The 27,154-nt window shown below is 40.8% G+C and overlaps 1 protein-coding gene across 1 annotated transcript in view; it reads left to right on the top strand.

Moving 5' to 3' along the window:
- Window positions 1-14,201: 14,201 nt before the first annotated feature.
- The window catches only part of LOC308307238 (methionine synthase-like), a gene marked incomplete at both ends in the record, with an annotated part of 46,407 nt that continues 33,454 nt past the window's right edge, over window positions 14,202-27,154 (top strand). Inside the window, 10 exons of the mRNA XM_080752411.1 lie at window positions 14,202-14,438; window positions 19,590-19,679; window positions 20,691-20,760; window positions 20,889-20,981; window positions 22,482-22,588; window positions 23,755-23,814; window positions 24,490-24,584; window positions 25,781-25,881; window positions 26,565-26,626; window positions 26,855-26,922. Of these exons, the coding sequence (XP_080608537.1) occupies window positions 14,202-14,438; window positions 19,590-19,679; window positions 20,691-20,760; window positions 20,889-20,981; window positions 22,482-22,588; window positions 23,755-23,814; window positions 24,490-24,584; window positions 25,781-25,881; window positions 26,565-26,626; window positions 26,855-26,922 (983 nt within the window). The remainder of the gene's footprint in view (window positions 14,439-19,589; window positions 19,680-20,690; window positions 20,761-20,888; window positions 20,982-22,481; window positions 22,589-23,754; window positions 23,815-24,489; window positions 24,585-25,780; window positions 25,882-26,564; window positions 26,627-26,854; window positions 26,923-27,154) is intronic.

The following is a 27,154-nucleotide window of genomic DNA, read 5'->3' on the forward strand; positions in this document are numbered from 1 at the left end:
TTGGAGCAATGGTGGCGGCTGAATCTCTGAGAAATCTAGCTGGAATTTTATCAAGGCCAGTGGCCTTGTGTTGAGGTAGGGCACTCAGTTTTTTAAACACTTCATCAGTTGTCACTGTGGCAAGTTTAAAACTGTCTTTTCTGACGCCCAGTTTATTGTAGAATTTCTTAACAAATTTTACACCATACCGCCCAGATGGGGCGACCAGTTTTTCAACCAGCGAACGGGCCACGGTGGTAAAGGTTTCGTTAAGATGGGTAGCCACTTCACATTTGTCAGAAATGAGAGCGGTGTCCGTTTTGATGTTTATGCTGTGGCCTATGGTTTTAGGTTTTAAGCCTAATGTGTTGTTAAGCAACTTCCATAGGTCTCGTGGTTTGTTTTTGAATTCGTCGATTTTTTCATCAATGTAGTTTTTTTGGGCGGCTCTAATATAGGCAGTTGTCTGGTTTCTAAGCTTCTTGCACTGAGCAGTAAGATGCTTGATTTGGATATTGAGGTCAGGGTTGAATTTTTTTTTAAGTTTTTTGCAGCACTTACGTTTTTCATCGTACTTTTTGTCTCTGAGTTTAGCTGATTCAGCAATATCTGAGTTATACCATGGCTCTTGGCGGGCTTTAACCCTGGTGGTATTCAAGGGGGCCACGATGTCTAGAGCATCGGTCAATTTGGTTTTAAAACCACACCATGCTCCTTCGACATTTGTACACTGCAGTTCAGAGGAAAAGTCTGTATTCGCTAGAGTGTTATTTAAAGCCTCACTGGAGTAGTTTTTGAGGCTTCTAGCTACAACTGTTTTGTGGCCACTAGCCTTGGGTTTGTGTATTTTACGCGTACAGTAGATCATGTAATGATCACTAAGACCGCATACAATAGCCCCGCTAGCGGTGACTTTTGATTTGTCTGTGGTTACGATGAGATCTATGAGGGTTTGGGAGTGCTCCGTCACCCTAGTGGGCACAGTAACAAGCTGAGTGAGGCCATGTTGATTACATAACCCATTAAAGGACTTGAACAGGGGTGCTTCTTTACGTAAAGCATCACAATTAAAGTCGCCCAGAGCGTAGTACTCAATACCGTCCACCTTAGCTAAGCTCTCATCAAACAGCTCAAAGAAATCATTCTGGTCAGGGGGTCTATAGACAGCACATATTAGTATATTTTTAGCATGTTCAAAAATTATCTCGACCCATACAGTTTCAAGAGAGCTGTGGTGTAGGTCTGGGCGAATGATAAAATTTAAATCATTGTGAATATACATGCAAACACCACCTCCTTTCCTGTTCCTATCATTCCTAATGACAGTGTAATTGGCTATTTCAATTCTAGCATCTGAGAATGAGTCATCGAGTTTAGTTTCTGAGAAGGTTAAAATTTGGACCTTACCATCAAAAAACATAGCTTTGATTTGTTCCAGTTTGGGTTCCAAACTGTTGACGTTGAGATGGATCATTTTCAGTCCTCTTTTTACAAATGTTTCTTTCATATTTGAGGTGATCAAATAGCCATTATCAGGGCTGGGGGTTTCTGCTGTGTGTGAGTCCACATCCGTCTGTAGTGGTAGTGGGGGTGGGGGTAGGGGGGGGAGGTCATGTCCCTTTGTTGTCTGTGAACCTAGACACCAGGATATCCAGCTTCTCTCCACGGCACGAGGGGGGGAGGTGTCGGCGCAGATTGTATCAAAGCCGAGACGTGTCAACAGCCACGACTGGTTATGATCCCTGGGGGGTGACGGGGCCAGCGGGGGGGCATCCTGCTCGATGGTAATCTCCGCGAACTGGGCACCAGCAGCCTCGATGTCTGGTGGTGCGGGGTTGGACATGCCGTCGTCCGAGTCGCTCCGTGGGTCGGGTGGTCCCTGGGTGTTTAGTGGGGAAGTCGGCGGGGGGTCGTCTGTGACTTGGACACCGTCGGGAACCGGGGGTTTGCCGCCAGGCGCCTCGGCGCTGCTGTTGTCAGGCGGCTCAACGACCGAAACCTCGCCGATGCGTGCAGGGTTCATGCAGGGATCCTCTCTCGCGTCGTCGTATGTAGCCACGGCAACCGCTGGGCGATCGTATTGCAGAGAGCCGGCTGGAGAGCCATTGTTTTTAGCATAGGACTCACCAGCTGACCTCGTAGCGGCCGGGAGGTCTTCTGTCTCAGCTACGGATTCACTCTTGGTCAGGGAAAACATCTGTTCTCTCGCCAGACGAGCGGTTGTTTGTCGAGTGATCGCTGGGCCTGGGTGAACGTGAATATCACCCGAGAGTAGTAGAAAAAAGTAAATAAAGGACCGTCTGTCCATTCTACCAACCGGGGGTCTGTTTTTTGGTGTTATCAGCGAGCCTAGGATAGCCAGTTTGTAGAGGTGTTTCAGTTCCGATCCATCGTGGAGGTAAAAATCACAGTGAGATTCCTCTCTGTTCTGCACATAATCCACTGTATCCATTTTCTCTGCATGCCATGGTGAGCTGAGGCACGAGTCGGTGTAATACACGAGAAATATCAGAAAAGTGAAAAATATCCTTCCCTTTGTTCCTGGAGTGTAGTCGGAACAATGGGTCGCGGAGCGGAAAAAAATGCGGCCGTCCTTCATGACTGCTGACTTGACTGCTGACTTGACTTGACTGTTGATATAGGTCAAGGATTTACAGACTTACTACCTGTATGTATTTCATGTCCATGGCATGCATGCACCACAAAGTATAACAACAACTGGTCAAGATCGTCTTTCAGTAGGGCTGTAGTTCCACGTTTGATGTTTTGTGAATGACATGCTGGATGAAGAATAAATGGTGGTCATACAAAACAATTATACATTTAGGATTGTATACTGTACAGCAGTGGTTTTCAATCCTTTCAATATCAAGTATTCAAGTATGTCTACATTGCAGTATTGATACTTTTACCTAAGTCAAACAATTTGAGTACTTTTCCCACCACTGAAAACTAGGCTCATGACACACTCCTTTCACATTCAGAGCAGCTAATAGATAACCTCGCCTATCAGTCTTTCTGGGAGAAAGCCTGGTGTTTGTAGGGGCGGCATAGCTCAGGGGTAGAGAAACTGGTATTAGAGCACGAAGGGTATAAATCCCGAAGGGTTCCCAGTTCGAATCCGGGCTCCCCCTGAGTTAATGTCGAAGGGTCCTTGGGCAAGACTCTGAACCCCTAATTGCCTCCGGTGAGCAGGTTGGTGCCTTGCATGGCTTCCTCCGCCACCGGTGTATGAATGTGTGTGTGAATGGGTGAATGTAATGCACAATCTATGTAAAGCGCTTTGGATTAAAAGCGCTATATAAATGCACCATTTACCATTTACCATTTTTGTTCACAACAGACCGTTTGGTTTCCGCCTAAAGCGCGGAAACCACTTGAAGAAGCGGCGTCGCTTTGATTTTGTTCCCCTCGTTTGTTTCCCCAATCACTATTAAAATGCTCGAGAAGCCTAGTGTAGTCTTGCCAGTCGCTAAAAGTTGGACTAAAAGATGCAGATACCAAACAAATTTTTCGAAAGCAAAACTACGCCGCATCAAGGTGTTTATTAGGTAGGCCCTAAAACTATGTCCTTCGGTGCAGGGGAATATTTTGGGTTAAAACTGAATCCGGTTGATAGTTCCGGCCAAAGTGTAGTCCGTCTAGGACTACAACATGACGTAAAGTGGTTTCCGCTCCCGACCGGATCAAACCCCGTAAAGTGAAGTGATCCCAGACTTGCTAATAGACAGTCACAACACAAATAGCGTGCAGTATATAAACCCATAATAAACATATTTATTCTTCTCAAATATTTGATTGGGTTACATTTAGAAACAAATACTGGAAGCGGTCTATGTACGACGTACTGTATGTACAGTACTACAGTACAGTATGCAACACCTAAAAGATGTATGCATTTATTTTCTTCTGCAGGCAACACAATTCCTGGACAGCAAATGTTGTATGGAGAGCCCATGGTGGCACGAGGTTAGATGGCAACCCGAATCCTTACTTCAGGCATTCAAACAGAATGGATGTGAAGGCAGCTAAAGACAGGGTAGTCATGTAAGTAGTCTCGCGTAGCCAGACGACTATCTCCGAATGCTATATAGCAGGGGGCATGTAACCCTCTGATTAGTTCTAGGTATCAGAATGTCACGGGTCCCCCCCAGCAGGCCGGCACACCCATGTCTCTTCTAACTAAAAGTTGAGGAGCAGTGGAGGAGCAGCTAGTGTTGGGTTCTTATTCACCTCAGCAACACTCCCAGAAAACTACAGGTCTGCTACCACTCTTAAGTTCTTTGAAATAAAACAAGCTAAAGATCTTTCTGTTAGCCACTGCATAATACTTATTTTAATTTTCTATTATTGAAATGTCCTTTCTTAATGTGTTTCTTTTGCTGTCGTTGTTTTGCTGTCTTTATGTCTTTAATTCTTAAAGGCAGGGTAAGTGATTTTCTTAAGTTAAAATAATGTTAAAGGAGTAGTTCACCCCCAAAATGACTTTTTTTTCCTATTGATTAGTCACGCCATGGAGAGTAGAGTTCAATAATATTTTTTGGTTTTTGTCACATTCCTAAGACAAAAATTTGATTCGAGTAAATTTACCCCCATTGATTCCGGATGGGGACCCGTTTCGAAACGGGTCCCCATCCGGAACAAATGGGGGTACATTTATTGTTATCACATTTTTGTCTTAGGAATGCGACAAAAAAATATAAATATTATTGAACTCTACTCTCCATGGCATGAGTAATCAATAGAAAAATTGTCATTTTGGGGGTGAACTACTCTTTAAATAGCTATATATTCTGATAGTATGTGTTAGATATGTTGTTATGGTTAATATCATCTTTGTATCAATTCATATTGATTGTTAGATATGAATTATGATAAGTATATGATTCATTTATTAGGTTATATTATGTGAACTACTGTCTGAACTTACAGTATAGGAGACCATGTTTTGGTTGTACTGTAAGTTCTGGCTAGTGGAAAATTACCAACACTCTACATGTCTCTATCTTCTTGTTATGATAATTGGAAGGAATCAATGATTCCCACGATCTAACTGTCATGTACTGTATTGTCTTATATACAATCTCTGACCACCATTTTGTCAGAGAGAGCTCCGACCGTGATACGGATTGGATGTGTTGTTTGTACTGTTCCTTGCCTGTCTCTGTCATAATACAGCAACTTCCAATTACACACTCTGATTTCTCTCACGTCTTATTTCTTTGAATTAAGGGCATAATAGTCTTTGAATGTGTCTATTAGTATGCATAAAGCCCTTTGCACACAGGACAGTTGCGTTTTTTCCGTTTGCTGCATGAATAAAACGCATTGGATTTGGTGTGCAATGCTGTGCGGAATCGGCGCTGCGGATCCCAAAAGAAGTCATAAAAGGAGTGATGAGTTTTTTACCGCATGCGACAAGACGCACGAATCGAACTGGGTTCGATCGGGGAAAAAAAGCGCACGGCCGCAGCCACTCGTCGCACGGCTAATTCGGATCCGGTGTGCATGAGGTCGTAGAGAATCATTGTTTTCTTTAAAAAAAAAAAAATTGACCGTTTTATCCGTGCGGATAAACACGCCTCATAACACGCTTGTTATGAGCCTAAATGCATTTTCCCCGGTCGGGATACCAATTCTATCCAATCAGGATGGAGAACTCAGTCACTCAGGATACAGGTTAAACAAGTGCAATTGGAAGTGATGGCACAAATAAATGAGCAGACACAATTGTAAATAAAAATGGAGCTGATGAATGGGTACTCTCTCCTGATTGGCTGAAGGTTTGTCACCTACCTGAACATGTATTTTCTGTCTATTAGAGAGCTAGAGAGACAGGAAGAACCCTGCTGTGACTGAACAAACACTATACTGTAGCAATGATTACCATCATAATATTGAGCTTTTACCTTTTGATAAATACAAAAAAAACTTTTGTTTTAACAACTTTAGTTTTTTACAACAAGGGTTCATATTTTAGATTGTAATTAAAGAATATAAAAGATGAGTGTTAAACTTATTTCATTTACTTCTTTCTATTGTTTTAGAGATTCTTATTTCAGTGGTTGGGGGCATCCATACAAGTGGTTAAATATGTCATTTTACACAGAATAAGCCCATTCCCAAGATACAACGCAAACTTTCATGGTTGGATGTGACTTATGGGGGCTAGAAGTGTTACTGTAAATAGCAATAAAGAAACTGCTGGCTTATTGTAGCCACTTGTACGCATGCCCCACATTTTAGCACGGTAAAAGCGATAAAACAATATAACGAAGCAAATGAAAACATTTTAACACTCACCTTTTCTTTTCTCTAATTACAATCTAAAATATGAACCCTTGTTGTAAAAAAAAACAAAGTTGTCCTTTAAGCAACAACAAAAAATCACTTACCCTACATTTAATGTTTTTTTGTATAGCATTATGATTTGCCTTGTGGTGAAATGTGCCATACAAATAAATTGCCTTGCCCCTCCTTCTCTTCCCTTGTCCTGCCTTGCCCACAGACCGTTGGACAAAGTGGAGACGTACAAGGCTACTGAAGTTGTGCACAAGATGGCTCCAACAGACAATGACAACTCTTCTAATGCAGCTGTGCACAAGATGGCTGCAGCGGCCGGTGAAAACTCTTTAGAAACAGGTAAAAGAACTAAAAACTCTCAATAGCATCTGGTTGCCTGTTAGCTTTCCCACTCCCATGGTGGGGAGAAGTACCATAATGACTGTATTACAGGTATAGTAAGGGAAAGTTAGCCGAGTGTTAGACTGTCAAGTTCCCACAGTTTTAGCTCCAAATGACAGAGAACAACTCAATTTTTCCAACTCATTCAACTTCTTTATTTTCCAACTTTTCATTTCATTGTTGGCTTTGTTGAGAGTTGATTATCGTCAGGTTGTAAACCTTTGAACACAGAAACAAAGAAAGGTTAACAACATTGTAAATCAACAAATAAAGCATCTCTAACTCACTATTTTTAAACAATGATTCCAAGTTCAAATTCAAGCGTCTTCAAATAAGTAAGCTTTTAACGGTAAGTATTCCAAAGGTAAGTATTTAACATAATTAAACTTTTAAACAGCAAGTATTTAAACTTTTAAACAGCAAGTATCTAAGGTAAGTATTTAAGGTTTTAAAGGTAAGTAAAGTATTTAAGGTAAGTAATTTATTTAAAGGTAAGTAAATGTTTTACTTTTTAGACATTCAATCAATTTAATGTTTTCAGGCAAAAGTTTTCAAACATTAAAGTAACAAACTGTTTTATAAACTGTTTTCAAATCACTTAAATGTTTAGATAATGATTTAAAGTCAGCATTTTAAATAAATATTTTAAATTAAATGAGCCATTTAAGCCCTTTAAATTGAATATAGGAAAAGCCCTTTAAATGGATTAGAAAAATATAAAGAGAAAAGGATAGCTGATCTGAGCTTAAAGATCAGACCTTGTCAATGAAATTTACTTTTTTAACTTAACCTTTTAACATTTTACATCTTTTTAATGTTAGACATTTTAACTTCACATTATGCCTTAAGGAATTAATCAATGGCTTTTACAAATAAAGCTGTCAAACAACTTCAATTCCATAACTTAGTAAACAGGTTTGTTTGGCTGCAGTGACTACTAAACCCAAACCTTTTAACAATAACATAAACAACGCATTAAGCAGCTTTTTAAATGCATTAAGTAAATGAACATTTACAGACCATTGGTGCCTTGGAAACTAATTCAGTGGTGTGGAACTTGGTATCAGCAGTCTGTTGTTCTGGAACTTCTCCTCTCGGTGTTGTTTGTTCACTGACTGAGTGAACAGCACCATTCCTTTTCAGGTGAATTCAACTGCAAATCAGCCAACGCCCAAACGAGCAGCCATCTTTGCAGGCTGCTGCATTTTGGGAAATGCAGTTCTTGCAGAGTGGCTGAGCTGACCATACTGTGTGCAGAGCTGAGATCTGGGATTTGACCCAACACCTCCCACTTGACCTCCTGGGTTGCCAAACCCAGCGAGGTCACACAAAGTCCACACTTCCTTTCTCTTGTTCTTCTCTTGTGGCCGGGATTTTGTGTTTGAGCCTCTTTGTTCCTTCAATGTTTTGCTCTCGTGGGCAGCTTTTTCCCCTTCAAGTGCATCTTCAAGCTTTTCTTTAGTTAGCCCAGCTTGCTTGGGTGATGTTGCCTCCCACTTTGACTGTTTAGGGGCTTGGCACATCTGGAGCCACTGCTTGGCAGCTCGACGGACCCAGACTATGACTCTCACCAGTTTGGACAGGCTGCTGAATCTCCTTGTTTCGACCAGCTCTTTAACCCAGCCTCTTCTTTTTGGAAAGAGAGTTAGTTTTGCCACTTGAGTGGCCAGAAGGTCTTTTTCCTGCCGACTCATTCTTGCTTGGGCTCTTGTTACTGCAGCCGAGAATGCCTTCCTTTGGAGTTTATTCACACTCTTTCTGGCATGAGCTGCAGTCTCTCCAGCCGATTTGATGGGCCAATCCTCCACTGGCCACTTCAGGAATTCAGGTCCATCTTGGCTTAATAGAGCCCTTCTGGTCAGTGGGTTAGGCGTTTCAGCTCTCACCTCCTCTTCGAGAAGATCTTTGCCAACTCTCATCTTCTTCTCTCTTTTGGAAAAGTTAACAGAGGTTAACATGTGGAGCTTGTCTTCGTCCACTTGGTAGCCAATGCCCAGGGCTTTGTCTTCTTCCCGCATTTGATTTGGAAGAATGAAGGTTTTCCCTTGTTCCTTTTTTAGGACTTCCATCTCCACTCCTTTCCTCCCACTTTGATCTGATGGCCCATTCCACTTGTCCATGACTTCATTGGTGAGTTTTATGGCTGTGCCACGGTCGACCATCTCATGGTTCTGGGTTGTATAGCCATCCGCCTCCGTTGTTGAAATAAGCTCTTGGTATTTGACTGCTGCTGTTCTCATGGAGCGGGCAAAGTGTGTCTTGGACTCATATGCGGACACCTCCATTTCTTCAGCCAAGTCGGGATGTGCGCCACCGACTGTCTTCCCCAGAGGACTCTCCCACAAGACAAGGTCTCCAATGACCTTTACTCTCTGAGGAGCCAGTCTTCCTTCTCGGTGGCTTATGAGAAGATCAACCTCTGTTGGCCTTTCCAACTCTTCAATGCTGACCTCTGGGAAGAATTTGTGTAACTGCTCTGGTCCAACTACCTGATGTACTTTTGCAATTTCATCCAGGCCATAACAGATGAGTTGATAGGCTCTTTCTGTTCCTTTCGGAGTCTTGACTCGGACTTTGAGTAGGTATCTTCGTGTCCTCACCTTCATGATCATTCCTCCAACTCCATGTACAACTAAGGTTATTCTTTCACTTTCCAACCTCAGTCTCCCAGCGGCCTTGTGGGTTATGTAGTTTGTATCTGACGCTAGGTCAATTAAAGTTCCAATTTTGTGACCAGCATTGGCAGTGACTTGAAGCATCATCATCATGACTGGAAGTTCAGACAGACCATTCCTCCGCAGTAGCTCAGACTGACCAGATGTTTGGAGTGTCACTGTTGTCTTATTGGTGAAAGCCTTTTTGCATCTGTCTGCCATTTCAGGGGAGAGTTGAGATAGGAATTTCTCTTGTTCCTCCGTCAGTTTGCCTTTGCCTTTGATGTCGGTCCCACCCTTTCTCTCTTCACTTCTTTTGGCTCTTCCCTTTGGGCAGAGGAGATAATGATGATCTGGAGAACTGCCTTTCCTTTTACAATCTGCATTCCTGCATAGGAAATTGTCTTTGCAGTCTTCAGCTTCATCATCATGGCAAACCAGGCATTGTTTGCATGCTCCCATCCTTTCTACTGCAGCTTTTCTGTCAGCTAGAATCAGTCTTTTAAACTTCTTACAGAAGTAGATTTTGTTCTTGTGCCCAGTCTCACTGCAGATACTGCATACATCTCTTTCTTCTTTCTGCGTGGTTCTTGACGAGCCAATTTTCTTCCCATACCTGTCAGGTCGATCTGGTCTCTCCATCTTCTCTGGTACTCGGATCTGTTCAAGTCTCTCAAGCACATTTTCTTGGTTCTTAAGAAACTTTAACAGCATGTTGAAGTGGTTGTCTGGTCTCACGTTGTTTTGGGGCTCCAACATGAACATCACCCAGTCTCTTTGGATGTAGTCTGGCAGCTTGCTTTCGATTGACTTAATCACCAGTGGGTTCTTCATGGCTCCCGAGTTCCCCAATTCTGTCAGGTCTGCTAGGGCCTTCTCCACAGACTGTATTAGGTCAATGACCTTTCTTGGTTGGTTCCCCTTCACAGGCGGCATCTTTTCCAGCTCCTCAAGGATTTCTATTGTAATGGTTGCGTCATTGCCATACCTGTTGTCCAAGATTCGGAACATTTCATCTGCAGTGCTGTATGTTGACAGTCTGAGTTCTTTTGAGATCTTGACCTCCACACTCTCCATTAGTTGGATTTTCTTGACTTCTGGTGATCCAGATGGCTCACCTTGCCTTTGAAGGCTCTCCCAGTCTTTTTTCCATCGATGGTAGTCTCTTCGACTGCCGGTGAAGATGGGTAGAGTTGTTGGCTTTATCCTAATTATTGGAGTTCCCGGTTGTTGTAGAGGTCTCACTGTGCCTTGGTCAGCGCGTCTTGCCGTGGCAAATTCGAACTTCCTTCTCTCCAGCCTGCTGTTTGATGTTCTGAGGGCCTTGATTCTTCCATTCACTTCCTCCTTTAGGTTCATAGGGATCCATTTTTCCCAAGCAGACATGGATAACATGGCATCATTCACCCTCTTGTCCAGTATAGCCATGAGCACTTCAAAGCCCTCCAAATTGGCACTTTCGACTGGTATGTTATTCGCTTGGTCATTAGTCTTTTCTGCTTCCTGAATTGCCATCTCAAGTTCACTGTTGCCGTAACTTGACCACAGGTTGGTTCGCACAAAGTCTCTCATTTCCTCCATCTTTGTTTCGGCTTCTTTGACTGTGTTATCTATGTCGGCTTCTTGCACTTCATCAAGGGCTCCTTCTGGATCTCCGTCCTTGATGTCAGCTTCCAGGCCGATCCTGTAGTCTTCATTTGTATCGAGTACTTTTCTGAAGCGGTAGGCCAGTTTCGTGAACTCCTCTTTCAATTCTTCTTGAAGCATGTTTTTCCCTCCTCTTGAAATAAAGTTGGCCTGTCGAGTGAAGCTGCTTTTAGCAGTGGTCCTCTCCTTCTTGAGTTCTTTGACCGATCTCCCCAGGACTTCTTGTGCCATCTTTTCTTCTTCGAGTTATCTCTGCGTCCACAGCTTATGGTTCAAGCTGCTCGCAGGTGGTTTACAACTGTCAAGTTCCCACAGTTTTAGCTCCAAATGACAGAGAACAACTCAATTTTTCCAACTCATTCAACTTCTTTATTTTCCAACTTTTCATTTCATTGTTGGCTTTGTTGAGAGTTGATTATCGTCAGGTTGTAAACCTTTGAACACAGAAACAAAGAAAGGTTAACAACATTGTAAATCAACAAATAAAGCATCTCTAACTCACTATTTTTAAACAATGATTCCAAGTTCAAATTCAAGCGTCTTCAAATAAGTAAGCTTTTAACAGTAAGTATTCCAAAGGTAAGTATTTAACATAATTAAACTTTTAAACAGCAAGTATTTAAACTTTTAAACAGCAAGTATCTAAGGTAAGTATTTAAGGTTTTAAAGGTAAGTAAAGTATTTAAGGTAAGTAATTTATTTAAAGGTAAGTAAATGTTTTACTTTTTAGACATTCAATCAATTTAATGTTTTCAGGCAAAAGTTTTCAAACATTAAAGTAACAAACTGTTTTATAAACTGTTTTCAAATCACTTAAATGTTTAGATAATGATTTAAAGTCAGCATTTTAAATAAATATTTTAAATTAAATGAGCCATTTAAGCCCTTTAAATTGAATATAGGAAAAGCCCTTTAAATGGATTAGAAAAATATAAAGAGAAAAGGATAGCTGATCTGAGCTTAAAGATCAGACCTTGTCAATGAAATTTACTTTTTTAACTTAACCTTTTAACATTTTACATCTTTTTAATGTTAGACATTTTAACTTCACATTATGCCTTAAGGAATTAATCAATGGCTTTTACAAATAAAGCTGTCAAACAACTTCAATTCCATAACTTAGTAAACAGGTTTGTTTGGCTGCAGTGACTACTAAACCCAAACCTTTTAACAATAACATAAACAACGCATTAAGCAGCTTTTTAAATGCATTAAGTAAATGAACATTTACAGACCATTGGTGCCTTGGAAACTAATTCAGTGGTGTGGAACTTGGTATCAGCAGTCTGTTGTTCTGGAACTTCTCCTCTCGGTGTTGTTTGTTCACTGACTGAGTGAACAGCACCATTCCTTTTCAGGTGAATTCAACTGCAAATCAGCCAACGCCCAAACGAGCAGCCATCTTTGCAGGCTGCTGCATTTTGGGAAATGCAGTTCTTGCAGAGTGGCTGAGCTGACCATACTGTGTGCAGAGCTGAGATCTGGGATTTGACCCAACATAGACCAATCTGGGAACTAAATCTAAATCAATAGCTTTCTTCACAAATGTGTTCATAAAGGTGATTACTATCACCTCTGAACTTTCTTAATCACAACTCCCTTCGGAAACTTTGTGGGAGCCAATCAAAGTTGGGGGTATCCCGAGGGCCTAGGATTAAAGGGGGAAAAATAAAAAATGGCCAATGTGAGCGTATGAGGTGTGTAATTAGGGTATTTTGGGGCTGCTGAATCCATTCCAACCATTAGTTATCAGTAAAAATGACTCCTTGGCCATAAAATAGGCCACGAGACATATAATATTGGCAATAAAAAAATGGTTGGAGTAGGGTTTGAATTCATGAAAACTATTCAAGATCAGGCGGGTAAGCGCACATCATGACACACAAAACATAGGGACTAACAGGACACAGGTGAACTCGAATGACATGATTGGCTAAGCCTTAGCCAATTAGGTCTATGTTATGGCCAAGGAGTCATTTAAACTGAAAACTAATGGTTGGAATGGATTCAGCAGCCCATAAATACCCTAATTACACACCCCATATGCTCATATTGGCCATTTATTTTATTTTATCCCCTTTAATCCCAGGCCCAGGTATCCCGATACCCCCAACTTTGATTGGCTCCCACAAAGTTTCCGAAGGGAGTTGTGATTGAGAAAGTTCAGAGGTGATAGTAGACATCTTTATGAACACATTTGTGAAGAAAGCTATTGGTTTTTGATTTAGTTCCCAGATTCGTCTAACACTCGGCTAACTTTACCTTACTAGTAAGTGACCTACATTTATCGATCCCTAAACTGTCATAAAGAGGAATACACAGGGCTGTGGGTCAGTCAGGTAGTCAGACTGAAAGGACGTGCATGGATGGGTTCTACTGTATGTTCCACACTTACAGTACATAACCCTAAACCCTAACCCTAGTGGGGAACATACAGTAGAACCTGGGGAACATTGGGATGACCCCGCCAGGACAACTCTTAAGGAACACTGTTTATTTTTTGTCTTTGATAGCTACAAGTCAAACTCGTGGGGCAAAGGGAGAGGGAGTCAGAATCAGAACCAACACTAGTATAGTGAAGTAATATTTGACCAGGAGTAAGCTATCAATGCTTTGACTCAAGCACTGAGGTTGAGTACTTTGTGCAACACTGTCAATTAGGGGTGTAACGATAGAGTAACTGAATCAAACAATCAATTTTAATTTGCAATTATCTACTATATCGTTTGCAAAAGCAAAATATCGTACCGCTTTGGCTTTGTATCGTATTGTTTTGCGATAATCGTTATCGAAACGTTTTGCAATGCAAATAATTGATTGTATGGAAACTAAGAATTTGTGCCTTGTATTTGGCAATTTTAAGTGGGAAAATGAAAAAGTGGGTTCTAATTACCTTTCCATTCAATATAGCTACTCTTGGTCTATTGATAAATGTGTGCAATCTCTGTGTTCATGTCAAGGTGCAGGTTTTTCCATATGTGTTGAAATATAATGTCCATGTATTTGCTAGATAATCACAGTGTTTACTTCCATAATAATAGATTTTGTTGTTTTACACAGATTTCATTCTTTGCTAAATAGTTACTATATCGATTTTAAATCATTGAATCGAATCGTATCGTATCGCCATGAATGAACCAATATCGTCCATGTATCGTATCGTTAACCATGTATCGTGATGCGTATCGTATCGCTGTTAAAATGTATTGTTACACCCCTACTGTCAATGATCTTGAAATGGTCGCATTCCCCACGTATGCAGGAACGCAAAGTCCACTGGAAGCGGAGCTGCGGTCGGTGCTCCAACGCAGGATCCTGGTCCTGGACGGAGGCATGGGAACCATGATCCAGAGGTACGGCCTGGAAGAGGAGCACTTCAGGGGGGAGGAGCTCAAAGACCACCCTCACCTGCTGAAGGGAAACAACGACGTGCTCAGCATCACCCAGCCTGATATCATCTACCAAATACACAAGGTACTCAAACCATAGGGCTTTTAAGCCGTGACGTCAAAAGGCCTGATTTACACTGCCACCGAAATCTAGCCTGAATCAGATCTGTGTCACATCAAAAGTGGAATCCATTTTTTTTAAATAGTCTAAATGCAGACAGGTCACATGCAGGTCACATGAAATCTGATTTCTAGAAACCACATCAAGAGGTGGTTTCAAATCTGATTTCTAAAGATGTGTCTCAGTCTGAATGCACTAACCTGATCTAACGAGCCAAGTCACATAATATGAAACTTCTAAAATCAGATTTCATGTGACCTGCATGTGACCTGTCTGCATTTAGACTAATTTAAGCAAATCGGATTCCAATCTTGATGTGTCAAAGATCAGATTCAGGCTGGATTTGAAAATCAGTCTGAACACACAGATCAGATCTGGTCACTTGCAAATGCAGTGTGAACAGTCGGGCCAAAAGATCAGATGTGAGAACAAAATCAGATTCAGGCTAGATTTGACTGCAGTCTAAACCCAGCCTTTGTAGTCAGACCTCCAAGCAGATATATTGTCAATATCTGTCCCTCGCTATTTCAACAGATCCGAGACAAAAATAAACGACTAAAGTATAATTCTACCACTTTCCTTTCAATAACAAAGAGAGGAAAAATCAGTAAATAGTAAAAATAGTAAAAAGATTCGCTTTTTTGGGGGGCAAAAGTTCTCCTCTGCCTACAAAATGATGTCAGACTTAACAGCCCCATAGGGATGGACCCATATGAAAGGTCTGGGCCGATACAGTGTTGTTTTTGACAGCAAATCTAGTTTTAGTTTTAGTCTTTGAATTTCTTTGAATAAAATTTCTTCTAGTTTTAGTCATAATTTAGTCACCTGACAAGTTTAAGTTTTAGATAGATAGATAGATAGATAGATACCTTTATTATCCCAAGTCTAATTTTAGACAACTAAATATCATAAGATTTTAGGCGACTAAATCTACAGTTGATTTAGTCAACTAAAATGTATTTTGGCAGGCCTTGATGACATTGTAATGACTGATTTTACACTTGGTTGCGTGCTGAAAATAGCCGATCTACAAGCTCACAAGGCGTTTTAGTCTAGTTTTGATTTTGCTGACGGAATTGTCAATATATTTAGTCTTAGTTTTAGTCATCACAGCTTAGTTTTTATTTCGTTTTCGTCAGTGAAAAAAACGCAGTCGACAAACATTTTTCGTCATAGTTTTAGTAGACGAAATCAACATTGGTCCGATACCGATGTAGGCCTGAACACAAATCAGTTTCACTTTAGATTTGAACCACTTTAGCCATTATGTTATGCTTTAACTATAAAAAAATAGCAGATATACAAGCTCACAGCACGTCACCGAGTGCCGCGCCGCGAGCTTGTAGATCTGCTATTTTTTACCCCGATTCTATAAATGTCTTCTAAATCCTTCTTCTAAATCAGTGGTTCTCAAAACTTTTCATGTCAAGGACCCCCAAAATTACATGTGTTTGGCCACGGACCCCCATCTCAAAATATTTAGTTAGAGGGACCACCCAGAAGCAAATATTTGAGTTACAAAATGTTCGCTTTAAAAATACGTAATATTGAAAGATTTGCACAAATCTTTGCAACTTTTCAAAAATAGCAGATCTACAAGCTACAGTCATGTAGCATTGGGGGTCCTTTTGTACTATTACAATTTGTCAAGCTCATAAACAACCAGTAAGACTCCCTAATCGGGAGATAAGCGACCGTCATGCCGCAGTGTGATTTTAGGGCAAACTGTGTAGGAGCAGTGTCCAAAAATGTGTTTTAAAAAATCGGCCTGAAGGGGGCGCTAAATGGGACAGATCCATGTTGATGACATGAGTGTAGACATACTGTGTATTGATTTGTGTGATTTTAGGGCAAAATCTGTAGGAGCAGTGTCCAAAAATGTGTTTTAAAAAATCGGCCTGAAGGTGGCGCTAAATGGGACAGATCCATGTTGATGACATGAGTGTAGACATACTGTGTACCGATTTGCGTGATTTTTGGCCAAAAATTGTAGGAGCTGTGTCCATAAATGTGTTTTGCAAGAACCGGCCTCATGGTGGCGCTAGAAGAGGGTCATGTGAGAATTGATGGGTGGAGGTTGTGGTTTGGCAGGCAAGGAGTGTGCGTGCAAAATAAACAATAAATGTTTAGATCTCCAGCATGCCTAGAGGCGCAGGGAGGAGGTTAGATAGATAGATACCTTTATTATCCCAAGGGGGAAATTCAGTTGTCCAGTTGTAGCACAGCAGTATACAGTTATTTACAAAGTTACAGAGACGTAAGAAAAAATATAGATAAGAGGGAAAAAAAACAAGAGCAGTACAGTACCAATAAAGAGAAGGTGCATCAATAGAAGGGGGCGAATAATATATAAGTATATATACATAAAGTGTCTTACAAAAGAGACTGTAGCAGTCAATGCTAGTTAGTGCAACAAGTATCTCACTGTCATTGTTAAACAAAGCAAAATACTCAAAAACTACCAACACAACCTAATAGTGCAATGTCAAAAATCGGTGCAAAAAAAAAAAACGGCTCAGAGAAGAAGAAACTAGGAAGCGTGCCACCGCAAGACGCACATGAGCACTCTCCCTGGAAGGTCCTTAGGGGTCAAAGTCAATACAGCAATAGTATTATTGTTATTGTTTTCATATTTGTGTTAATGTTTAAATTGGGAATGGAATCGGGTCATAGGTTTATGCTCTTATAACTAAGACTTCATGTGCAGTGCTATAGCATATTCGTCCGGACAGTTTTGTGTTGGGTAACGGGTCGGGTAACACATTACCGGGATGTCTATTTATTCTGATGGCCCCTTCTCCCTTTATAAACCGTGAAATTGTGTGGGAATGTTCTGTGAGCCGTCCAAATCTAAAAATAAAGAGTTTCCCCAAGTGTGGTTGAAGGCTTCAGAAGTTATGTTGCTGTGTGGTATGTTTAACCCATTTAGGCCTAGCATTATTGAACGCTTTAACCAGTGAAAAATTGCAGATATACAAGCTCACAGCGCGGCACCGAGTGCCGCGCTGCGAGCTTGTAGATCTGCAATTTTTGAAAAAAGTCGTGAAAATGTGTGCAAATCTTTGAATATTATGTATTTTCAAAGCGAACGTTTGTAACTAAAATTTTGCTTCTGGGTGGTCCCTGGAACTAAATATTTTGAGATGGGGGTCCGTGGCCAAATAAATATAATTTTGAGGGTCCGTCACATGAAAAAGTATGAGAACCACTGACATAGTAGTCTCTCAAGAACAGACTAACTGAGCTCCATTTAAGTGAAAAGGACCTTTTCTTTGACGATGGCTGGCCAGATTGCTGACATAGAAACATAGGTTTTTCAAAAAAACCTTAGAAGGATTCAAAAGACACTCGGGTCAAATCGGGTCAAAATTCAAATTTTCACGATTTTTCAAAAATCGCAGATCTACAAGCTCGCAGCGCGGCACTCGGTGCCGCGCTGTGAGCTTGTATATCTGCTATTTTTCAATAGTTAAAGCATAAAATCATGATACACAAAATGTGTACCCGTTCTAAATGGGTTAATTAGAACTTATAGATCTGCCATTCTTTGCTGTTTGTTGTATGCCGAAGTGGTGAACTTCGTGTTATGTCCATGAATTGAATACCAAGGACCTCCGATGTATACAAGACCGTAAAACGACTTGTTTGGCGCGTTCCTTTTAGGCAGGGTGTTTAATTGTTCTTGTACTGTACTACTTTTTTTGTATTGACTATACTTGTACTGTTCTTCATTTTTGTCTAATAAAATATTCAATCAATCAAACTATACATAACATTCCATATTTGCGAAGTACAAATAAGTACAAGAGGCAATTGAGACAGCCCCTCCACAAACCTCATTATTAGAGTCAAATTTCAAGGAATTCTCACACAGCAACTTGTCATTGCCGTGTGGGGTTTGGAGGATTATGTAGTTGAAGGAGAGTGACAGCGACAGCAAGACAGCTAAATGTGTGTTGTACCTGCAAGTAAATAAGTAAGTAGCCTTGAGAACCAACGGTTCCAGGGAGCTTTGTAGTTGTATTTGATGGGGATCGAGTGTACAGTTTGAATGGGACTAGTACATTGACTACAGCAGTGTTTCTCAAATGGGGGTACGTGTACCCCTAGGGGTACGCAGAGGTACTGCTGGGGGTACTCAAGATAATGCCCCCCAAAAAGAAAAATAGAAGTATAAATCATGATACTATTATTCATAGTTAAATAATTAACTACTTGAATTGAACGAGAAGTAGAAACAACATTTACTGTTATTTTGGAGAAACTTGTTGTGAGCCTGATAGTTTCTAACCCAAATTACATGGCACCAGGCAACTGGTATGTTTTTGAATGTTGTTTGAATGTAAGTTATTGACATGAAAACTGGACTGAAATGTTATGGCCACAGTGTTGAAACTCTCACTCCCTTTTTTATTTGTTGTGATGTTATATTCTTTAAAAGGGGGGTTATCATATACCGCTAGTTATGGTTTTAATTGCAGTTAGGAAAATGTTGTTGTCGGGTAAAGGGGGTACTTGGATTCAAAAATCAGCGAAAGGGGGTACTCAAGCTAAAAAAGATTGAGAAACACTGGACTACAGTATAGTATCCAGTACATTTATTCAAGTACTGTACTTTTTACAATTTTTAGGTATTTTTACTGGATTATTTCCCATTTTCAGTACTTTTACTTCTTTACTCCACGACATCTAGAAAATGTGAGTAGCCTACTTTTTCCATCACTGGTGTAATCGTACATTACCTTGCACTTGACACAGTGTGAGACAAACAGAGACAAACAGAGATGACACTTGACAAAGTGTGAGAACATACTGTATTCGCAGCGCGAGGCGTTGTGAGCTTGTAGATCGGCTATTTTTGAAAAAGAGGTTTGGTGTAGAGGGGGAAAAGTGCAGACTAAGTACAGAGTGAAAGGTCAAGTTTATTAAGTATTGAGTGGTTAAATATCTGAAAACACAAATTGACGTGAATCCAAAATACACTGATGATTGTGCTGTCAAACAATGAAACTATATGGAATCTATGAAAAGGTTGTGGGGGTCCCTGCTTCATCAGTTCATCTCTGTCTCAACTAAGGGGAAACCCTTTTCATTCCTCTGTGTTTGTCCATACAGGAATACCTGCTAGCCGGCGCTGACATCATTGAGACTAACACCTTTAGCAGCACTAGCATTGCTCAGGCTGACTATGGACTGGACCACATGGTAAGAACTGCATGTGTTACTGCACCGTCGTCCACACACAATACAATTATCATTGAAGGGAAGCTTTAAAGGGGCCCTGCCATGACTTCACATTTTACATTTTTTTTTCAAGTTTTTTGGTCTTCCCAGTGTCTCTTTTAGCCCCCCCAAAAAAACAATTAATTAACTCTAACCCTTGCCTTTCATTTCAGTGATTTTCTGAATGGGCGTGTCTGAACGGTACTCTTTTGAAATCGGCCCCCATTCTATGTCACAGGAGGCTCATTTCCTATTGGGCCGAATCAAGAAGGGGGCGGTACTTTTTGGGAGGCTATATTCTATTGAGACTATATATATGAGGTGGAACCACGAGGTAAAGTGGTGCTAAAATTGGAACGATACAGAGAAGATTACGATTGCATCTACATGGTTCTCATCATGGTTCTCTAATATTCTCTGTATCGTTCCCAAAGACAGCGCCCCGTTGCCAACAAAGGGCATTTTGGCATTGCATCTGAAATGGCTTGGAATTAGATACAGACAGAACATGACATTTCAATATCTGAGTTGTTGTTTAGACCTGTATAAAACCGTATTACAGACCAATATGTATATACAATATATATTTTTAAAGGCATGATGGGGCCCCTTTAAAGAAGCTTACCATCAATCAAAAAAAAAAAAATATATATATATATATATATATATATATATATATATATATATATATATATATTCTTAAAGGTCTCATGACATGCTGTTTTTTATAAAACATTGAAGTCTTTATCATGATCCTTCAAATGTGTATTAAGGTTTTCACTGAAGAATCCACTCCAGGGATCAATGGCAGGTTCTTTTCTGAGGCCTTTTCAGTTGCAATAAAAAAGAGAGAAATTTGATGTCATGAGACCTTTAGGATGACATTCAGAAGGTAGTCACTATACATTTAGTTTCGAGGGAATATATTCAGAGATCTTCTCCTAATAATTGTCTGTTTTTGATGTTGAACGACGCTATCCATGTGACTTGCAGGCATATCGCCTCAACCGGACGTCAGCGGAAATCGCCAGGCGAGCGGCCGATGATGTCAGCAGAAAGACAGGTCAGCTGGGCACGGGGGGGGGGGGGGGGGGGGGGGGGGGGGGCTGTGTGTGGCGGGATTCGGCGCACTGGTCCAGGGGACTTCTCTCTATCTGTATGTAACACACGTGTGACCGTTCTCCTCACCAGGTTGCAAACGTTACGTGGCAGGATCATTGGGTCCCACCAATAAGACTCTCTCTGTGTCGCCCAGCGTGGATAGACCTGACTTCAGGAACATCAGTAAGAAAGTCTTTGTTCTTCGTTCTTCGTTCCACATGTGGAGCAACACGCTATTCTTCACAGTACAGACCCCCACTGAACAGTCAGGCACCCCCACCAACTTGTAGGAGTTGTTCACTAGTGCATATCGGCCCTTTTCACAATTTGAGGAAATCTTTGTCTATTCTTCTGACTTACACATACGTCATGTCCTAGTATGAGCGAATAGGACAAGCGGATCAACGTCATGTGATTCCCTGGTTTGATCCGGAAAAAACTCGAATGTGTGTCTCAAAGGATATATTACTGGCAGAATCGCGGAAGGGTTTAGAGCAGGGGTTTTCAACGTTTTCAGCCCAGGGACCCCTTAGTTGAGAGAGAGATGAAGCAGGGACCCCCACAACCTTTTCATATATTCTATATTTCATTGTTTGACAGCACAATCATCAGTGTTTTTTGGATTTAGGTCAATTTGAGTTTTCAGATATTTAACCACTTGAACCGTCAATACTTAATAAAGTTGACCTTTCACTCTGTACTTGGTCTGCTCTTTTTCCCCTCTACAAAACCTATTTGCCAAAAATAGCAGATCTACAAGCTCACAACGCCTCGCGCAAGCTCACAATGCCTCGCAGCGCGAGGCGTTGTGAGCTTGTAGATCGGCTATTTTTGGCTAAAGTTCTCAGAATATGGACGCTAGGGTTCAAGACGTGGTTAATATAAAAAAGGAGAAAAAAAGTTTTCTATCACACAAAGATTTGGAGGACCCCCTGTAGTGACTCTGAGGACCCCCTAGGGGTCCCGGACCCCCTGTTGAAGACCCCTGGTTTAGAATATTTGGTGGTCCCATTTTCACTCTTCCCTACACCGGGGTTTGTTAGCTGCACAACAATGCTTCACCATCTGTGTGTTGCGCTATGAGGAAATAAACCCATAAAATGTAACAACTTGTGGGTTCCGTAATGGGCATTACGGAACCCACGCATTCACGAATAGTGATTTTTAGTATTCGAATATTCGACAGGACTGGCCTAACTGGCCTAACTGTCAAATATTAAGTAAGCAAGAGGTGAACATTGTGAAAATAGCCGATCTACATGCTCACAACGCCTCGCGTTGTGAGCATGTAGATCTGCTATTTTCACAATATTTATCTGCGGAACCGAGTCACATTAAATGTAATACCTACAATTCCAAGTGCTTGTCAGGGGGTCCCCAATTCAAATATGTTTATTTTGGGGGTCACGGCCTAAAAAGGTTTGAGAAGCCCTGGTATAGAGCGTTAACAAATTCATACACCAGGGGCATTGACAACTCATTCTTATGACTTCCTATCTAGCCAAGCTTTATAAACTAGAAAACAATACAAAAATAAAAACAATAATAAAGCGAATATTTGAATATTTGGTGAATGCCCTAGGCCTAGTGTGTTGTACACCCGAACAAAAAATTAAAGCCTGTATGTGTCAAAGTATGGATGCCAGGTTTTCAGTGTGTGTCTGCATCATGTGTCCACCCCAGCATTCGATGAGCTGGTAGAGGCCTACTCGGAGCAAGCCAGAGGCTTATTAGATGGAGGTGCAGACATCCTGTTGGTGGAGACCATCTTTGACACTGCTAATGGGAAGGTATGTCCTGACTGGTTTAAAGGACAACTTTGTTTTTTTAACAACAAGGGATCATATTTTAGATTATCATTAGAGAAAATAAAACATTGAGTGTTAAAGGGATATTCCACTTTCAAAAAAAACTTTTGGTCATTGTATCGTCTAATCAGGCTTTTATGAACACCCTGAACAGATTTTAATTTGCTTGATTCAATATTTAGATATTTGATGTAAATGTTATCCTGCCCTCCTCTCCTGGGCCTCTCCCCATACACACCTATTTTAACTTCAAACTCCATTTTAACCATGATAGATTCATAATAACACCGATTATTTTCTCTAGTGACTCATAATACCCTCCTAATACGTGAGCAGGCCGTGTTTTTCCAATAACTTTTTTTTTATTGTATTTAATTTTTTTCATTTTCCCAAAGAATTATTAAAAATAAAAGGAAAAAGTTATTGAAAAAACACGGCCTGCTCACATATTAGGAGGGTAGTATGAGTCACACGAAGAAATAATGGGTGTTTTTAATGAATCTATCATGATTAAAATGGAGTTTGAAGTTACAATGGGTGTGTGTGGGGAGAGGCATATTGAATCAAGCAAATTAAAAACTGTTCAGGGTGTTCATAAAAGCCTGATTAGATGATAAAATGACCAAAAGGTTTTTTGAAAGTGGAATATCCCTTTAAAATGTTTTCATTTACTTCTTTCTATCGTTTTAGTGATTTTAATGATTTTGATTTGCATGCATGCCCCCAGGTTGGGGGCATGCATGCAAGTGGCTAAATATGTCTTTTTAGACACAATAAGCCCATTCCCAAGATGCACCACAATCTTTCATGGGCAGATATGACTTATGGGTGCTGGTGTAAATAGTAACAAAGAAATTGCTTATTGTGTCTAAAAAAAGACATATTTAGCCACGCATGCCCCCACCCACTGAAACCAAAATAATAAAATCGCTAAAACAATAGAAAGCAGTAAATGAAAACATTTTAACGCTCGTCTTTTCTTTTCTCTAATTACAATTTAAAATATGAACAAAAAACAAAGGTGTCCTTTAACCAATAGAATTCTACAGTATATGCCCAGTAATTTATTTTCAACATCCAAGTAATGATATATATATATATTTTTAATCAACATGTGAATCTTGTTTGTCCTTGGTTTCACATCACAGGCAGCCCTATTCGCCATCAGCAATCTTTTTGAGAATGACTACCAGCCAAGACCAATATTTGTACGTACATACAGCGGCGCACAAGTATGCCATTTAATCCATTCAGAACGGGTACACTATATTCAGTATATTGTGTATCATTATTTTATGCTTTAACTATTGAAAAATAGCAGATATACAAGCTCAAAGCGCGGCACCGAGTGCCACGCTGCAAGCTTGTATATCTGCTATTTTAGAAAAATCGTGAAAATCAGAATTTTGACCTGATTCTATAAGTGTCTTTTGAATCCTTCTAAGGTGTTTTGAAAAACCTATGTTTCTATGTCAGCAATCTGGCCAGCCATCGTCAAAGAAAAGGTCCTTTTCACTTAAATGGAGCTCAGTTAGTCTGTTCTTGAAATACTACTATGTCAGTGGTTCTCAAACTTTTTCATGTGTAGGACCCCCAAAATGATATGTATTTGGCCACGGACCCCCATCTCAAAATATTTAGTTCCAGGGACCACCCAGAAGCGAAATTTTAGTTACAAACGTTCACTTTTTCAAAAATAGCAGATACATCTGCTGTTTTTCACTGGTTAAAGCATTCAATAATTATAGGCCTAAATGGGTTAATTATGAAACGGTTTGCTATGTAATGTCAAAGCAATAAGGGTTGATCTGAACTATGAAACGTATCTAAAACAGTTGTATGAAGGTCTATGGTTGCTAACCTTGGTGTTCTGTTTCATCAAGATCTCAGGAACCATCGTGGACAGGAGTGGACGGACACTTTCAGGACAGACGGCGGAGGCGTTTGTGATCAGTGTAGCCCACGCTAAGCCACTATGGTCAGTCACAACAGTGGTTCTCAACCTTTTCAGGCTGTGACCCCCAAAATAATCATATGTTAACTGGGGACCCCTCCACCCTGACGAGCACTAAGAGTTGAGGCATCACGTTTTGTACAACACGGTTCTATTGTGAAAATAGCAGATCTACATGCTCATGTTGCGAGGCGTTGTGAGCATGTAGATCTACTATTTTCACAATTTCTGCCTCTAATATTTGGCAATTTGGTCAATGTTTAATTTGTTATTTTAGAGGTATTAAAAAGTCCTTAAATTGTCACTATAGAAATGTACAGACGGGAAAGTGTTTTCCGCTGGTGTTTCAGTCCGAGTGTATCAAAGGGTGCGTTCAGGCGTGGGTTTAGGCACTCACTACACTGAGCACACACCCGGTGCGCATTTCCGAACGCACCCTTTGATACACTCGGACTGAAACACCAGCAGAAAACACTCTCCCATGTGCAGACACTCTTAAACTTTATGCTGGTTTGTTTACTATTGAAGGAGAAAAAAAAATTGCACATTAAATTAATCATATGGGGACGCCCTGGCGACCCCCCCTGGGGGTCCCGACCCACAGGTTGAGAACCACTGAGTTACAGTATATCTGGGGACGTTGTGTTTTATTAAATATTATTAGTTTAATCTGTTTCGCTTATTAGGCATTAGGTGGTATACAGTATAATATGTCCCACGCTCAGGCCCGGCGCTACAGGGGGGTCTGGGGGGGGCATTGCACCCTCAGTTGCAAGTTGTGCCCCCTCAGTTTATATTCTATGTTAAGTCAAGAAAATATAAAAAACAACGCAAATATTGTCTGAATATTATTATTGTCATAGAGATTACAATAACAGTATTGAAACACATTTTAATCCGCAATTTAACATCACCTAAACCACAGCGCAGTAGCGGCAGCTATTATTTCAGCTCCCAAAAACTGGCATCTGTTGTAGGTATTATAGATAATAAAAAGAATGTTCATTATTACTGGCCTATATAAAAATATGTGCCCCCTCACAATTTTCAAAAGCCCCCTCATTTCATCCTGCAGCCGGGCCTGCCCACGCTACTGTTTACCCTGACTATATTAGTTAGCAGTTAGCAATGAAAAAACGCAGTGCAGTGTGCAACCAGCTTAAATGTTTTGAGGATTTTATTCTGCACTTTAATATATATAATTATATTCTTTGTTTCAGTATTGGTCTGAACTGTGCACTGGGGGCAGCAGCAATGAGGCCCTACATAGAGGCCATTGGAAAGATCACCCCAGCTCTCATTCTCTGCTATCCTAATGCAGGTAAACCCATAATATGTAATGTCTAGCTCACTTGCATGTCATCGCCTATTGTTTTTTTTCCAAAATGTTTGAAAATAGGGTTTGAGTGGTATCTTATGTTTCGTTTGACAAATGGTACCTGTTTTTTATGAATGAGGACATTCTGCTGCCTAGCTTCATAGTCGGGGGATATCTTCAGAAATAGTGTCATATAAAAAATAAAAAATAAAAATAAAAAAATCCTTGGGCAAGGAATGGCCCCACAAAACTATGGTTTAGTGATGAGTCATCACTTTTCACATTTTTGAGGGAGCCGCCTTTACCCCAAGGAATGTTTTCTTGCAAAACAAATGCTTGCAATGGATTCAGAATCATGAAAAACCCCTAGTTTGACCCCTCACATACTACTTAAAGCATATGTATATTTTGGTGTGTTTTATCCCGTATAGTTAATTTAATGGGACCCCACCTTTCAGCAGCTGTCAAGGATTCTCCTAGGGAAACTGAATTTCAGTCTTTGTGAGATGTGTTACTAGACACCTTTACAAACTCATTGGTGAAGAAATGTTTTGGTAAGGAATTTATTCCAGGACTTTTTAAGTTAGTCCCCGACTATCAGCTGGTCTTGGTATCTATGAATGCCAAACATCTTGCGACAAAAATGGTTTGAAATAAATACTTGTCTGGTAATGTTTGTATCTTAGGACTCCCCAACACTTTTGGAGGATATGACGAGACTCCTGCCGTGACTGCCTCACATCTGAGGGTGCGTATGGAGCATGGAATGCACATACTAGTGATACGTTTATGAGCCTCTGAGGGTGCGTATGGAGCATGGAATGCACATACTAGTGATACGTTTATGAGCCATTTTTTCATATAGGCCTACTGATGATAACTTTCCCATTATTTGAACCCTAGTTAGAGACAGTGCATGTGAACTGCTCTGGAGCATCTGTTGGGTAGATGTTTTGTTTTCTCTGTTGCTCTGCAGGAATTTGCCCGGGACGGCCTGGTGAACGTAGTGGGAGGCTGCTGTGGGACCACGCCCGCTCACATCAGGTCATTATAGTGGTATTATTCAAAACCAGGGGCGCGCAGAGAATGTGGGAGAGGCAGGGGCTGACATTTCTAAAAGGGCCTTTAGGTGAAAATACCGAAAATAGGCAAATAGCAGACCTCCAAGCTCACAACGTGTCGCACTGCGAGGCGTTGTGAGCTTGGAGGTCGGCTAAGCATAATCAAGTCAATACTGGAGATGTTGCGTACGGCATGGATTTCTACACGCAGAGGG

The sequence above is a fragment of the Nannobrachium achirus genome (assembly GCF_963921795.1).
Source record: "Nannobrachium achirus genome assembly, chromosome: 21".
Taxonomy (NCBI): Eukaryota; Metazoa; Chordata; class Actinopteri; order Myctophiformes; family Myctophidae; genus Nannobrachium; species Nannobrachium achirus.